Source organism: Halyomorpha halys, unplaced genomic scaffold (assembly GCF_000696795.3).
Source record: "Halyomorpha halys isolate HHAL.00 unplaced genomic scaffold, Hhal_1.1 Scaffold1252.1, whole genome shotgun sequence".
Lineage (NCBI taxonomy): Eukaryota > Metazoa > Arthropoda > Insecta > Hemiptera > Pentatomidae > Halyomorpha > Halyomorpha halys.
The window spans coordinates 183,399-201,590 of NW_027106026.1; the positions used below are offsets into that span (position 1 = coordinate 183,399).

An 18,192-nucleotide genomic window follows, 5' to 3' on the forward strand; every position below is an offset into this window, starting at 1 on the left:
CACTTTTTTCTGCATTTCAGAAGCCCATTTTCTTGTTATATCCTTTATTCTTGTTTTTCTAAATTATCACATTTTTTATTTTTTCATTTAATTTTTTTTTTTTTATATTCACTATCCTTCCTGTTTCATTTGTATTCATGTATCTATCTTTTGATTTATATTCATGTGTTATCTTTTTAAGTGTACTTATATTAATTACTTAATTAATTTTCTAATATATTTTGCACTTTTCTGTATCCCCACTCATTTGGTATATTTTGTTTCTTTATTACTTACACACATTGTATCCCATTATTTTATACTTTATTGTTCACCTAATTTAAATACTTTTTTGCTTTGTTTACTTTAAAAAAAAATTTTTTTTTCGTTATTTTGGCATAACTGTCGTCCCCACTCCTCCCAATACCAACGGTCACTTTGTTTTTGACTGCCGTCAAAACAGGTATACATTCTGTCTCATCATTTGATTTGTGTTTTTTTCTTTTTACAACTCTTTATTTGTATTTTCTTTAATATTTCTTCTCTTATCTATCTGTTACTGTTAACCTTTTCATTTACTATTTACAACCTTTAATTTTTCTTATTATATCTTACTTTTTTACATTTTATACCTCTGTTATTTTACACTTATGTTTTTTTTTCTCTTTTTTTTCCTTTTGTAACTATGTGTTTGTACCTTTTTTAAACCCCGACGAAGCCCTGCAACGTTGGGCAAAACGTTGGCTCAATAAAATAGTATAATTCTACTATTTGAGTTTTTTTGACCGCACCCGGACCATATTCCTTTCATCTTTACACACGGTCAATCAATAATCTTCCAATTTAAATTAATGTTTGAAGTACCACTAATGGGTGGTTCCTTCCCAAGATTTTCAAGTGTATATGAAACAACCAACATATTTACCTATTGTTTTATTTTGTACAGTTGTAAATTACATTAAATAAATTTAAAAAAAAAAATTTGTACCAAATCGGAAGACCCGTTTTCGAAATATAAGTATGTTGAGAAAACTACATTTACACATGCGGAAGCGAAAATTAAGCATGGAATCTGATAAAATCCCTAAGAGACCACTAGGTACCAACCCACACAATCCTTAAAAATGTTATTAAATTCGGACCAACGGTTTGATCGATTATGTCCGGGGCAGTTCGTAGGCGAGCAAGTTAAAGCGTCAACTATGACCGCCTCGTTACTTCAGCTTACATCTGTGGTGACCCTCCACTATTGTTAGAATAAGGTGGTAACTTATACCATCCCCCCTATATGTCAGAAATGGCATAAATATAGCCCGTTAAATATAGGTCGAAAAACTGCTCTCAAAATTAAGAGAGGCACGTAAGTATAAAAATATCTCCACAGATCGTCGCCATTTTTGTCTTAGCGTTGTTTGATTATTTGTCAACTAAAAAAATAAATATGAAAAAAATAGTTGTTATGGGAAATAGTATGTTATCTCAAAATATATTTTATAGTATTCTCTTTAAAAAATTTAGATTAGAAAATACTATGAGATAGGGTTAACTCTAACGATTTTGTTTATTAACTCGGATGGCTGGAAAAAGTATGGTCAAGCGGCAAAAGGATTTCCGGATATATCAACTCTCGGATCACCCGCACACGATTTTTCTTCTTTTAAAATTTTTTATTCTTTATGTTAATTTGTCTATTTTAAGTGTAAAATTTCCTTTGACTGCCTTATGCAATCAATTTGTTTTGTCGTGATTAGAATTGATTTTTAGAAACATGGCTTCTACAATTGAACCCACTTATGCAAAAAAGAACCCAACCAACATGTTTGTGAAATTTGATGGTATGGAAATAATACTATACTTTAGTATAATACTATAAAAATGAGCTGTGTATGTATTTTTTACAAAAATATTCACTTTTTTAAGATAAACCAAAGCCGTGCTTGTATATAACTATTTTGATAAGTCAGAAAACATTATGAAGGTGTATTCACACAGAGGGCGTTATATTGCTGTGGAAATTGATTTTTACCGACGATCATTGTTACAATGATGAGTGATCCGTATGTACAAATTTACATATTCCTTGCGTTCACGTCTGTGACTAAAATGACTGACCAAACGCATTCATTGAACTTTGCGTAAATACAATTTCAAGATGATAGTTCACACGAAAATTATAAAAATGTGTTAAAGAAGGCTGAAATGTGATAGCTGAAGAATTCAAGATGACAAGTAAGTAATACATAATATATTGATTATATAAAATAAAAACTACATTTCAATTTTATGATTTCTTGACCCAAAGTAATCGATAAAACGTTCCTTAGCCTAAGCATTAGGCGATCTTCAATTTGTAAATCCACTCTCCACAAATGCGTGAATTAGTGCATATTCTTGTTGAGTCTGTGGCAGTACATTCTCTGTTATTAATTATTGAAGAAGTTTGTCGGGGTGGTACGGTCAGCAAAGAACAACATAAATAAACAAAACCATATTTGTTTATTTTTTGCCGACGTTTTGACCTGAGTTTCAGGTCTTCATCAGAGGTTATGGCGTAGAAGGTAGGGCAAAAACTAAAGTTAGGCCTTACTCTGTTATTATTCTTTGATATCAATTAATTGTGAAAATATTTTTACAACATGATCTGCGTTCCCAACGTTTCCTTTAATAGCTCTCAAATTTTCTTGCTGAAAGTCAAAATGCATTTCCACTACACGGCGTGCTCTGCTGAGCTATTTAGTGCACTATTTATCTAGTGCACTGATTATACACTGCATAGAATTCTTCTCTCTCCTTATAGATCTGATATACATACGCAATATGTTTTTTTTCTTGCTGTTTTTTGCAAAACTAATTATAATAGCAAGAGTTCTTCGTCAAACTAGCTCATAATATGCACAAGATATTGCGTTCTGTATCACATCGCAGATCGTCGCGACAGACCGCCTTCTACGAGGCTAAGCCTTAATAGATGGTTTAAGCAAGGTATCTCTAATTTATTTTTTTACCATACAAAAGTCGTACTTGTTCTTTCACTTACGAGGTATCAATGTTTAAATGACGAATTCGGTGCGTCGTTCAGTCCATAAAATTTCCTATTGTCACATAAATAAAAAAAAAAATAATTTTTTGGTATATAATATATAATTAATATAATTTTTCTTAGGCCAATGAGAGATATAAAGGTGGAGAGACTTATATTTTTAGATGGGAATAGAACATTTTTAAATCGTTGTATAGAATACAATAATGGTAGTGATTTTTCATGTTTTTAATGTGAAATTAAAAGCATTGCTATTTAATTCGTGGTTGAAATTATTTCTTTCATGTTTACTTTTGCTTAGTTAATAAAAAAAAATCACGAACCTACAAATGGATTTAACTAATAGCTTAAACAATGAACTCTCGTGCCACTTTATTTTAATACAATTTAGAAAATGGATTTATAGTTAGTGGATTATTTAATCGTAATTTTCGACTATTTGAATACGACAGTTTAAATAAGTGCACGCTATTTTATTACAATTAAAAAGAAAAAGTAGTCTATCTTTTGGTAAGACTGTAAATAAGAATTTAAAATGGTGAATTGGTTTGGTTGATTTGTTAATGGGGCTATCCGTTCATCTGCCTCAAACCTAATTGTATGTCGGGACTACCACCACAGCCCCAAGGGTGGAAGCCACACTAAATGACATCGGTTCCCTAACAAATTACATTCCTAGCCATCGCTAGATTCAGCTCTAAGCTGCCAATTTTATGGAGAGAAGGTGTAATATATACGGAGAAAAGCTGGATGATTATGTGGATAACAACTTGGTGGATTGCATCAGTTTACTATTTACCATTACGTCTATTATAATTTTGTTTTTCGCATTAGCACTAACATTAAGAAAACTAAAGTTTGAAATTATTTTAACATTAAAAGACTAAATTCAAGAGTGTAGCAAATCATTATTATTTTTATAAATTATTTATTTAATGTAATTTACAACTGTACAAAATAATACAATAGGTAAATATGTAGTATGTTTCATATACACTTGAAAATCTTGGGAAGGAACCACCCATTGGTGGTACTTCAAACATTAATTTAAATTAGAAGGTCCCGTGGCCATCTTCTTTTCAGACGCCTCGGAGGATTATCAGGGATTGTTAAGGATGAAAGATTAAGAATTAATGGGTTAGGATGGTTAAGGAGTTTGGAATGAAAAGACGCATATCTGTTTTGGGTCAAATCTGCAACGAATGGGATGTTAGGTGAACGAAGGTCTTAGTGAATGAGTTTATTTGTGACTTAATAAGGATCATCAAGGATTTTACGAAGAATTTTATGGTTTGGTGGAGCTCCAGAGCTCAATTCCATATGTCCAAATTGGTCTGATTATTGTAGTGTATACTAATTTTTTGTAGTGAATGGGAGGTTTAGAGCGTTTGTCAAGTAAGTGTTGTAGCAATCGGAGTCCGAAGTATCGAATCTGTTCAACAGGCATTAGTGATGTATTTAGAAAGGATACTGTAGGACAGGAGGGCAGAGGTTTACGACGGAGAGTAAAGGTGATCTGGTGGGATTTGTGAGGATTTATTTTGATTCTCCAGTTTTTACACCATTCTTCAATAGATGTTATGTGTGCCTGTAGTGTTTGTGATGCATTAGTTGGGTCGTTGTTTACAGAAAGTATACATGTGTCATCAACGTATGTTGTTAGGACTGTGTTAGGGTGGGTTGGGATGTCAGCTGTATAAACCATATAAAGAATGGGACCTAAGATATTACCTTGAGGAACACCGGCGGATTGAGAAAAGAGAGATGAGTAGGCTACGTTATGATTTACTTTAAAGGTTCTATCAGTGAGGTAAGAGCGGATTATAAGGAAATGTGTTGGGGGTAAATCATTAATATAAATTAGTTTTTTCCTGCTCTGTTATATGTTTGTTCTGCTGTCATTATTATATTTTATGTATCTTATTTTGGATTTCTTCTGATTGTTACTTCACTAGATATCATAATAATAAGCGTTAATTATGCAATGCAATAAATGTGAACAATACTTGTAGATATTGTATAGTTGCCTGTTATTACAAGTTTCCTCACATTTACTCGTCTATGGCGTACCCTACAGAACTGGCTATATCCGTGTTTTATAGAAATCGAAATGACAATAGATTTGAATGTTCAAACCAATATCTATTAGTACGCAGTAAGAGAACTGTGAAATACCAGCTTTATCCTATAAAGAATCAAGATAGAAAACTGGGTTGCTTCTCAAAAATCTTTATCAGCTCTTCATTTTCAAAACATTCTGTGTCCAACCCCAACTGTATGCAGCTCTGAAACTGCCTGGAACCAGTATTTTTTAATCATATATAAATGATATTATAAAAAAATGCAATCATTTTCAAAAGATGTTTAGTTTAAAGTTATACATAGATAAATAATATTCTATTTAGTAATGAGAATGTTATTCTATGAGGTTTTGTTATTTATAGAAACACTTTTTTCTTTACCTTGTGCAAAACTTCATATCTTCATATTCATACTGCAAAATTTGTTTTCAAACACTCTCTTTATCCAAATTAAATTTTAAGCATTAATGCAATTCTTGTAAGAGAAATTATCATTTCTTGCGCGTTAATACTGCAGATCAATGAATCTATACGATTTAAGTATTCTACCAAAATTCATTTGCCGTGAAATTAGCGAGTTTTACTGGTCATAATCACATGTAATTACCACCGATTCTGGTAAATGGGAAATTACTAATTAGACATGATAATTAAGGGGGTGTAATTAACTTACCTATTAATGTAGAACTAATAATCATTAATTTCATTAATTATAACCATTAACATTTTGATATAATAACTGGGTTGATATAACTTCCAACCCATTATGTTGAATTTGATTTGTGCATCAAGTGCATAACTTGATCTAGTTTTAAGCGCTTGGCTTCTGTCATGAAATCAATATTTAAAAAAAAAACAGAACTTTTCTAATAGATATACAGTATCTAATAAATTAATATGAAGTTTTAACCAACCTTCTCCGGTAGACACCCTGATGAAGACCTGAAACTCAGGTCGAAACGTCGGCATAAATAAATATTTTTTTGTTTATTTATATTGTTCTTTGCTGACCGCACCCCCCGACTATCTTCTCCAACCAATTGTTAATATTAATTGAAACGTTTATCAATTATTCTATAGAATGATATAGTATAGTTTAATTATTTGGTCAGATCTGAGGTTTTATTTTAATCCGTAACGTTCATTTATTTAACTAGCTAACCGATTTCCTCGGAACGAATTAAGGCCTTCCAGAGAATCGAAACTATAAAAAAAATGCATATTTTCTCTATGGTAGGCCTAGGTCAATCAAGACATATCTTGATTGAATTATCAAAAACAAATTTAGTTATACAAATATTATTGTGGTAAAATTATTATCAAAGAAAATATTTTTTAAATTTAATCTTTATTACTTTATTCTGTATTGAATAATATTAAATTTTGTTATTTAACTGCATTAAATAGTGTCATGATTTGTTTTAATTCGATTCAAACTGTTGTGTTGTAATTAACTTGTGATTTTGCATAATTGGTAGTGTTGTAATTAACTTTTGATTTAGCATAATTGGCAAGTTGTATATATAATCACTACTGAATTTATTGAATGAGATAAATTTTTGATTACTCTTCAAATCAACTGTATGGTTTGTTCAATTCCCAACTTATAATGAGGAATGAAGTAGATTTGGCTTATTGAACCAGTTGAGTAAAGCACAGTTTTTGTGTAAATTGGTAATGTGGGTGAATTTTATCTTTTCGGAGTTTTTTTTTTCCATTGCGTACCATGTCTACCTTATTTATTATCTTTTTCCTCTAAATCCCGTTCCTTTAGTTTGCATCATTATTACCAGAATATTGTTTTTATAGACTCTTGGCACACACCTGTATTAATTATAGTTAAATTTTATAAAGTTTTTGTAAAGTTTATATTTTACTTTACTTATCGATAAATTGGAAAATTTTATTTATAAAATCTAGAATGCTTTAATAATTCATATGATTAAGAACTAGGCGATGAAAAGGTAATAGGAAATATGTTATTGTTGTAAATATGATTCAGAAATATTAAATATAATATACTTACAGGTCAATGTTCACCGAATCCTTCAAAAATTATCTGATCTATTTATTTTATATTATTATACAATCTATTTATTTATTTCAAATTAACTATATAAGTGAAATGAAAGAAATAATGAAAAATTATAAATTAAATATTAATTATGAAAAGTTGTTAATATATAAAAATTATGTTACTTTTTACTTTAAGACCATGAAGTTTGACTATAGAGGTTTGGGCTTGGTGAATATCTTTCCCCTGAAAGATATATGGCACGGGTTGAAGTCATAGTTTTACTTAATAAAGTTCCTCATATTTCATAAAGTCTTTTATTATCTTGTGTAAGGGAAACCATAGGACATACACTTTAACTTATGGCACACGAGAGAGGATTTTTTTTCCGATGGAAAAGAACAACTCGGTTGAAAAAAACATAATTAAAAAATCTAATTACATTTGAAGATAAATATTATTCATTGTCAGTTTAAACAGTGGATCCTACATAAATGAATTTCCATTAAATTATGAAAAAATTGGGGTAAAAAATTAAAGTAATGACAATGGTTAATAAAGTATATATATATTAGTATACCTTTTTATTTCTAACTTAATATTAGAATATCAATTAGGAAAAGATATATTAAATAAAAGATGAAAAATAATCGTAGCAAACTCCTGATAAAAACTAAAAACTATCCGTACAATTATGAAAAAGAAACAGTTACTAACCTGCCTTCTACGCCACAACCCCTGATGAAGACCTGATACTCAGGTCGAAACGTCGGCATAAAATAAATAAATATAGTTTAGGTTATTTATGTTGTTCTTTGCTGACCGCACCCCCCGACAAACTTCTCCACGCAATGAAAAAAAAACCTTTGATTGAGAAGCCTTGTAAATTTCAAAATGATTTCCATCCTATAATAGGCAGGAAATTTCGGCCACTTTCGAACTTAACTAATTTTCTCGTCCTCACTGTAAAATAGAAACATTTTTAGTATGCTATATTTATGATTAAAAATATATAAGCCACTGAGAAAAAAAGCCATTTTTATTACTAATCATTTTCATAAAAAAAAATAATAATTATAAATAAAAATAAAAATAATTTATTGACATAGTAGATTAACTTCAAGGATATTCTTTTTGAGCAACTAGTATAACTCTGTTAACTTATAAATCTGTTAGTACTAATCAAACACTTTAAAGACAATCCAAAACTCCAAATTTTACTTACACCACTTTTGTATTTAACGGCTTGTAAAATCAATTATAAAATATTGAACATAAGATTATTTCTTTATTTTTCAGCATACCGAAATTTCTCTTACCTTGATTTTCTTGCTACACTTAAAATTTGTGTTTTAAACAATAATTGCGAGTTTAATCAATATACTTTATCTATATCGAAATAAATTACCTGATAATAGAATTATGTAGGATTTTTTTTTTAGACCCATGAGATTCGAAGTTGATATCAAAATATGTGGTTATAATGGTTTTATCCTACGGCACATGATACATTCATTGTAAGGGAGTCATGAGAAATGGAAAATTTTTGGGACTTTATGGAATGGGTATTTATTCTCCAGTAGTGGAAAAAAACCTGGAGGTTCCATTATTGTTTTGTTTCAGTCCAGTTATTCTTATGTATATATTAAGGGCAAAATAATTTTTATTTCATGAAAACATTTATAGAGTACATTAACTATGTTGGAAGTTTGGTTACATAGTATTAATAATTAAGCGAAATGCCCTTCCTATTCCATTAATTGCTTATTCACTTTTAACATAATTTTAACGTATTGGGGTAAAAGTTTTATCATTAAATATATGTTTCTGTAGTTTTTAAGAAATTAAATATAAATTTGCATGAGTTTTTAGATGAAATGTAAAGAAATAAAAATATTTGGACATATTTTTTTTTTTTTATGATTAGTTATTTTTTTAATGATAATATATGCAGGTATAGGTATAGTTAGTCTTAGAGTACTTAGTCTCAACTAATTCTGTTTTCGAATAAAATTATCCCTTTTTTTCTTTTAGAAACAAAGGCAATCGATATACTGAGAACCATATAAGATAACTGAGGAAAAATATGATAATAAAAATGATTAGAATCAAATTTTCTTCTGTATCACCAGTTCCGAAGTTTGTTTTGTTTCCAGTTCAGAGCTGAAGACCATAAGAGAAAAAAAATTATTTTAGGTCCCATGAAAGGACAACGATGAAGGCAATTTCATTTTTTTTTTTTTTAATGTATGAAAATACGATGAGTTATCTCATGGCATACAACCGTTTTAGTCATAAGAATGTGAAAGCCACCCGGTGATTTAGAATTGATATTGCTAAACAGAACTAAGCAGTCCTTAGTAATAATTTGTTTTCTTCTCTAAAAAAAAAAATCTCAACTCATAATTTAAAGAACGAACTATGTTAAAACATTTAGGTCTTCTTATCAGAACCAAAACTTTAAAATATCAGGCAACTAACTCTTGCAATTCAAATTATTCATTATTGAATTACCCAAAAAATATTATTAGCTTTCTCATTTATATTATTTAGTTCTTATCTAGAACAAAGTGAAATAAAAAATAAACACAATTTAGAACAATGCTTAAAAATGTACACGTATCTAACTTTTTACTTTCTTAACACTACAAAAGAGACGATTCCTTTAATGGCTCTTCGGTTCCCAGGTGGTATAGAGCAGCGGTTCTCAAACTTTTTTGCAACAGTACCCATATTGAATTAAAAGATTTTACGGCACTCTGTAGGGCCAAAAAAGTTTCGCGGGACTCATGTCGAGATAAAAAAAATTAAAAATGTCGCCACAATTATCCTTAGAATGGTTTTTTGTGAAGGAAAAATAGAAAAAACAGTGAGTCATTACTGGAATACACTATATATTTGCCATTTTAATTTCAGTGTTTTTTATTCATGTTATTATAATATTTCAAGAAAATAGCATTCCCTTGGGGCATCCAATTAGAATTAAGAAGGTACGTATTGAATTACTAAAACGAAAAAATTTCTGCACAAGACTTATTGAGAACTAGGGAAGATGCTTCATATACAATCAGGAAAGCAAATGAAATGAGGATAAAAATATAGTATTTATTTAATTCATTTTATCAAGTAACCTTAGAAAACTATATATATATATATATATATATGTTAAATCAATTAATTAAATCAACAAATTAACTCTTTATTATTTAATAACTTTATTTAAGTATTTCAAAATGTTCTTCTGATTGCAAAACCCTGAACAAGATTCCAACTAATGAAGGGCATTAAAATAAAATCCTTTCTGTAGCTCAGGTGAATAAGTTCTATGGACTGGATGTTTAGATTAAAGTAAGAGAAATAGTGGAGTGGGGTGTTGCGTCTGAATGGGAACAGGGGTTCAACGAACTGTAATTTTTCCCAAAAAATGTTTTCATACTCTCAATGTATAAAAGGTCAGTTATTTTAAAAGAAAGGTTATTAGTGTAAAAGGGTGCTAGATGAATTAGTAGTAATTTTAAGTCATGAATATGAAATTTGAGTAACAAGGAAATTAGTTTTTACTAACTGATTTTTAAAAACGAAAAATGGATTTTATTAGCCTTATTAATTTATTAATTTTTAAACATGAAAAACTGGCATAAATTACAGATAGAACTGATGTTTTAATGAATAAATAAAAATCAATATATCTTTTTATATACCTATTTTTTTTTTTAAAGAAAACATTTGTACTTTTATGAATGCCTTCAACGGAATAATAACTTTCTAGGAATTCGAAAATTCATAATTATGTTATATAAAGTAGAAATTATAGTATTTAAGATCAAACGATACAGTGGTATGATGAAACTTACGTCTTTAAAACTAAAACAACTGATAAAATAAAAAGAAAAAAATAGGTACAGCATTATAAATCGTGAATTATTACAAACTACAAAATTTAAATAACGACACCGAAATCAATGAAACACCTGAGCTTGAATTTGGAAGAATAATCCATCTAGTACAAGAGCCCAAGAGGAGAAAAAAAGGCAGTTATCTCACCCCAATTTTTGATTACCTTAATGAAAACTATGTAGAATTACTAGTCAAAATTGATGAGTCTTCCAAGTATAGTTAGAGGGAATAAAATATGGCGGCTGTTTCAAAACGATAACAAAATTTTTTAAAAATAATAATTAATAAAAATAATTTTTCATTCGAAGCTCTATATCTTAAAAAGTAGCCACAACATAAGGAAACCTAAGAGAATGTCATTTAAAGTAGATTAAATTTGCTAAACTCTGAGCTCTAATAGAGCTATTTACTTTAAATAGTTCTCGAGATATAGCTTTCTAAAAAAGAAAATTTCATAAAAATGTAGTATGGGACGTACTGAAAGATCAGTAGTTAGTGAATTTATTTTCAAAAATCTATTTCTCATAACAACATTTGACGTACAGATGTCTATTAGCACTCAAATTAAAGCTAGTTTAATGAGCTATAAAGTAGTTTATGACGTTTATTTTCGTAGGAGATCGTAGTTTTCATGAAATTTGCTAAAATAAACTGATTTATAGTTGTTTGGACAAATTTTCATTTGCCAAATTTATATTCATTCGTGAATATCATAAAACCTACTACTCCTACAAAGATGAGTGTGATAAACTACTTTATAGTGTCATAAATTTCCTTTATTTTGATTGTTGGCAGACATATGTGCGTCTAATGGATCTAGATATATATTTTTTCAAAAATCCATCATTTATACGAACAAATAGAAAATAACATTTTTGAGTTTATTTTGTCAAATATCATAAAAACTACTACTTTTACAAAGATAAATATTATTAACTACTTTATAGCAGATTTAACTAGCTTTAATTTGAGTGCTGGCAAACATCTGTACGTCCAATGGTTTCCGAAATAAAGTTTACCATAAATCAAACTTATTGTCAGATTAACTATATATCAATTTATTTTAGCAAATATCATGAAAACTACTATTTCTAGGAAAATAAACGTCATCAACTACTTTATAGCCCATTAAACTAGCTTTGATTTGAGTGCTAATAGAAATCTATAGGTCGAATGGTTATTGAGAGATAGATTTCTCAAAATAGATTCATTAACGACTAATATTTCAGTACATTTTAATGAAATGTTGCTATTTACAAGGCTATATCTCGAGAACTATTAGACGTAAATAATTGAATTATGGCTCATATTTCAGAAAATTTATTCTCCTTTACATAATGTTCTTTTAGATTTTCTAGTGTTGTTGGTAGTTTTTAAGATATAGAGCTCCGAATGAAAAATTAATGTTTTTTTAAGGGTTTGAGGCAGCCGCCATTTTTTATTCCCTCTACCTATACTTGGCAGACTCATCAGTTTTGAATAGTAATTATACATAGTTTTCATTAAAGCAATCATAAATTAGGGTGAGATAACTACCTTTTTTCTTCCTAGCTCTTGTAGTAATCGGTTTGGATTAATTCCAATGATACAAAGATGTAAACAATTTTCCAAAGTATCGTCAGTAAAATCTTGTACGATGGATTGATTTACTAACTTTGATCATTGAAAAGAACTGTTCGCATTTATAAGTACTGCCAAACGCATAAATCAATCTTCTTGAGGATTTTTTAAGCTGCAGAAAATGTTATTCTTCCAGTATTTTTTGTAGAAATGAAAGAATTTAATATAAAGAGGTATTACTCAACTAAGCATCCTATTCTGCAATCACTGACTGGACAAATAAGAAAAGACAAAATCCAGAAGCTTACCTCAAATTCGGAAAAAAAAAAACAGCAGCAAATGTTTCATAAACAAAGAATACAGCATGATAATGTTGGGAAAGCTAGTTTTATAGCTAGTTCAAAATTGGCAAAGTCATTAAAACCTTATAGAAAATCATAATTGTATCATCACTTCACAATTTAGTATTAACTGTTTGGGTATTAATCATTAAGAGGGTATTAAAATCACAATAACATATGACAATCTCAATAACTAATCAAAATTGGATTGTCATGAAATTTATGATTTTGAATCTAATCTCAGTTTGATCGAACGTAAACTAATGAAACATGAATGCAATTACACCGTGGACACTTGATAGTTGTAAAATTAAATACAAGGCTAAGTAATAAGTTTAAAAAGTAACTTGAATGTTATTTAACAAAAATAATTAAAAATAAAAAACACGAAGTTTGATAATATTTAATTTTTTATTTTTTTTTACTCTCCATCTAGAGAACTTTTTCAATTCAGACGTTCATGGTAAAATTTTCCCTTGATCACGTTACACCGTGAAGTGTATGTTGTTGCACCGTTTGTATATGCCATGAAGTTAGTTGAAGCCTATCGATAATAAACCCTTTTAAATTGTTGAATTTTAATGTAAATTTAAATATACTATTTGAAAATAGCTACAATGTTTTATCTAAAACAAAATTATTAGATATTAGAAATTTTATATTTTTATACATTGTCTTCCATGATTTTAGGTTTGGTTTAAAAAAGTCATGACTAGAGACCCACTATGCAGTGGGCTAAGCACCAGAGAGCAATCATCAATTTAGACCCGAAAAACAAGTTAAATGCCATTAGCCAATGACTACAAAAGCGAGCTTAATGCTTTTTCATAGTTAATGGGAATTACTTAGCTAAATATTTAGCTCTTCACTTGTGAACTGTTTTAGCAATGGGATTTGTCTTGATTTTCAGAAGTAAATTTTTTTTTTTTGTACAGCCCATCATTGATCTGGAAATGATTTTACCTTGTTGCTGTTATGTATTAAAAGGAATAGTTTTAAAAAAAGTTTGTATTATAAATATTATTCCTCTAGTTAATTTTCCATGCTTCTTCTTTTTTTTTTCAATTTTCCGTGCAGACAATTGTGTAATCTTAATAGAATATGATTTAATCTTGAGCCCATTATACCCGAGATCTGAGTATATATTCGTGGTTTTTTCTCATTGAACTGTTTTCCCCTCTTTTCTTCTATTCCCTTTTCTTTTTTTTTTTTTTTTTTTTATGTTACTTCCTTAGCATTCGACCCCGTTTTATACCAAGGCTCGGGGAAAGCGGGAGTGCTCCGATAAAAAGTAAATGCCAACCAAAAAAAAAGAAAACTTCCTTCCCATTTGTAGGAGAGACATCCTACGGGGCCGTGTATTTTCCAACAACCACATACGTTTAGGTTTTATTGTAATAGAAAATATATATATACACACACCTAAACCTTGCATTTCTTACTATTTATATAGACTGCATAAGAAAAAACAATGCAATTAAAAAAAATCGCTTCTTTTAGAAAAAAAGAACTTTAATGTTTCAGAAAAATTACACTTAAATATTATGCACATTACAAAATTTAGAAAATTTTTAATTTAGGAGATAATTCTGGGATTGAATTACAGTATGCGGCTCTTGGTTCGTAGTAGAACGTAAGGTAATGGTTGTAATCAACAGATATTTTAAAAGTGTTAAGGTTTTAATTTTTTCTTTACCATGATTGACGAGTGAGTGCCTCAAATAGGTAGTTGTGTCAATAAAACTATATTTGTATAGTTGTTAGCAAATGTAGCAGGTGGAATTGGATGAAATTGTCTCGGAACCATCTCGGTGACAATCAACACAACAATGCCCTAAAATTTCTTAAAATCAGATAGAAATTAGTTGGTGGTATGCTTGTCACATGGATTTGAACACAAAACCAAATTTATTTCTTAAAAAAAGAAATTTTCGATTCTGAGGATAATTTTTTTTTCAATTCCTTTTGTATTTTTTTCAATTCAAATTGTATTGGTTTGAAGGAATGGTTCTTAGAATTAAAACTTTATTCAAGAATTTTCCTAGTAAATTATTTTTTCAATAAATGAATAGAAGTGATTGACCTAATTTTTGAAGCATTCAACGAAAAAAAATTAAGGTCATTTTTGAAAGCAAAATATCAATATTCTGGATAAAAGTATAAACTTTCATAAATATAATCCTATATTTGTATTTTAAAAATCAAATTATTTTGAATTATATATGATTTGGATATGGTTTCTTGCTTTACAACCTATTTAGTTTCCATTAATACTATTCAATGCATTTACCGTTCTAAGGAGATTTTTAGTTAACTTCTGATTTTTGGTTACCTATAAACTACTGAGATTGTTCTAAAATGTGGCAAATATGATGGTTAACTAAAATGTTAAATAACCTAGGACTTTGTTAAACTATCTATAAATTCTTAGATGCTAATTATCATTTAAAAGCAATACTATACAACTCTCAAATTATTATACAATGTTTTAGTTGTTAATAATAATTTCTAAAGTTTTTCATTCATCCTTATTTCTGTAACAAAATCATATAATAAAATATAGAGGAAATGAATATTTTATTTATTTTTGACTTCATCCTAATGAATTGTTCCCGATATCTACGAGTGGCGTATATATGGCGAGATTTAGAGCTCTAATCGGCCTAAAACAAAATGTCGGATGGTAATTCTGAATTTCGAGAATCTCAAATCGGTTCAGGAGTCTTGGAAAACAGTCATGAACGGGCAGATTTTTTTATTCTTTGAGTTGTAGATTCTACTAGATATTAAAACGTAAACTCCCAAAAAATTAGAATTTGTATTGAGAAATATAAAATATTCTTTGAAACATTTAGTGGAGAATGTCTGTAAAACATCCTCTGTGTTTTAGTACAAAAATAAACTAATTTTATTTAAAGTTTTGTATAAGGTTCTTAAGCAACTGCTGATTCTCTAGCAAAAAATATGGATATGAAGATGCCTTATTTCATTTTTGTTCATTGTTTGTTAGTTTTGAAAGGGTGTTTAACAGTCTGGTCATCAACGTTGGTTGTTGCGGTGTTGGTTTTGGTAAGGCCTATTTGTTAAATATGGCAAGATAAATAGATAATTGTAATAATCGAAGGCTGATTATTAAATTAGTCTTATAGATTAATTTAATGACTCTTTCTATTACAGATTCGTTATTTCTCAACGCCATTGGAACATTTGTTGGTATCCCTAACTAGTTCAGCGTTAATTTGTAGTGATTACATTCTTCAAATATATATTTGACGGTCAGATTACTATGACATTTCGTACATTTTGGAGGGGTCTGCCCTGTTATTCGGGTATGTTCTATTCTGAGTCGGGTGATCACTACTTCTCAGCGGCGTCTACTTCGGGTTGATGTAATCTAGGACTTCACATCTTTTTTTATAAATTTTAACTTACTAGGAGGACTTTCGTCCCTCATTGCCTGTCGTCTTTTATTTATACATTCCTTTAAAGGGCGAGCAAGTTCCTGTGCAGTTAAGATTGCTGCGGTTCTACTTGGGAGGACTAGCGCTTCTCTAGCAGCTTATCAGCTTCTTATCACACAAAAGTAAAGGGCGGATGCTATGGGATTTAGTTCTGCGGTATAAATATTAGAGAGATGATACAGTTTCCTCTTATGGCTAGTGTTTTGTGTTACAAAGGTAGATCCTGTTGCGTTATGTGACTTCGAGCCATCTATATATAAATGTATATTCTGGTAAAGTTTGTAGCTGTTCTCGGAACTTTTCTTGATATTTTGACGTTGTTGTATTTTATTTGCGGTATTTGGATAGTTGAAGACTTACATTTAGGCGTTAGTAGGTCCAAGGGGCGTGTTATTTTGAGGTATGTTGATGGTTATTGCTTTTAATTCTGTGACAGTGGCCGATAATCCTTCAGCGATATGTAGTGTAGAGAATTTAGTTTTTGTTTTAACATTTCATTTTTGTTTTAAGTGCCGTTGCTTGTATAACTACTACATACTTTTGGAATTCAACATTTCTTTATTTTAGACAAGAAATCTACTTATGATGGAATTAGCCTGTTTAGAACAACATTATTAATAGTTCAGAAACCCGAAACCAAACTTTTTAGGATTTAAATAAGGCTGATCACCGTTAGCATATTATTAGTTCACTGTTCAGAAAGGTTATAAAGACAATTTTGTTTGCATGTAGATATTAAAGAAGTTGATTTGAACTAACCTGCTGATGAATGTACTTGGAGTATCTCCTGCTGTTGACGACCAATATGACGAGGATGTTGGCGAAGAAGATGCCAGCGGACAAGAGGAGTATGAACGTTGCCTGAATGACAGAGCCAACGCTGATGTGGGCTGGCAAGGTCTTGGAGCAGCTAAAGTTGTGGACCAGGGGCGCTATTAAGTTCCCTCCCTTACCCTCCATTCCCTAGTTAGTCGTCATACTACCATCCTCAGGGCACTCTACTACGGATATGCTTCGTCCGGCAGAAATTAATTTAATCTTTATAAACTTGTAAATAACAGCTACAAAATCATCTTTTAGGTTATAAACATTTACAAAGGAATGGCACGATTGAAAAACGAAAATGAAAATAATAGTAAGAACACTCTCTTCTTATTTTAGCTGTCAATCTTTTAAGAACACAAATATGAATGACATTTACTTTAATTGTCTCTCAGGACGCACTATACTTTTCTTAATTTTAAAAAAACTTGAATTCGTTGTTCTAAAGGGACAGCTTGAAATCCACATTTCTTTTTCAGGACCTGAAACAGAATTAAACTATAATTAATTTTTCAAACTCATTACATTATTTTTTGTGTATACTATGAAATAGTGGGCTCAATAAACTATCATATTATATTGTAATATGCTTACTTACTTACAGAAATATGTATGTTATAGAACTGATAGGCTCAATACGATTTTATTACTTTATAAGATAATAATGAAATTTACTCATCATTCTGGAGACATAACTAATACTCTAGAAAGAATTATTAATTATTGTTTTGTTTTAATGGTACAAAGTTTTTTTGGGTTAACAGGTATCATAGCTTAACGCCATGTAATGCAACATACGGCAGCATACGATGTACTATTCCATAAAAATATATGCTATTTTGTAACCCGGCTATTCTGTCAAATCTTATGTAAAGTGTTGTTAAAATAGTATATAATACTTTTACAACTGACTATGTTATTCAGATCAATCGAGAACAAAAAAGAATATTTTAATAAAGTTCTTAGCAATAGTAAATTACAAAGTGGTTGAAGTGTT

General features: G+C 29.6%; 1 protein-coding gene across 1 annotated transcript in view; it reads right to left on the reverse strand.

Moving 5' to 3' along the window:
• The window catches only part of LOC106688995 (trace amine-associated receptor 8c-like), a gene marked incomplete at its 3' end in the record, with an annotated part of 134,430 nt that extends 116,759 nt beyond the window's left edge, over positions 1-17,671 (reverse strand). The window contains exon 1 of the mRNA XM_067053618.1: positions 17,133-17,671. Within this exon, the coding sequence (XP_066909719.1) occupies positions 17,133-17,333 (201 nt within the window). The remainder of the gene's footprint in view (positions 1-17,132) is intronic.
• Between the last annotated feature and the right edge of the window lie 521 nt (positions 17,672-18,192).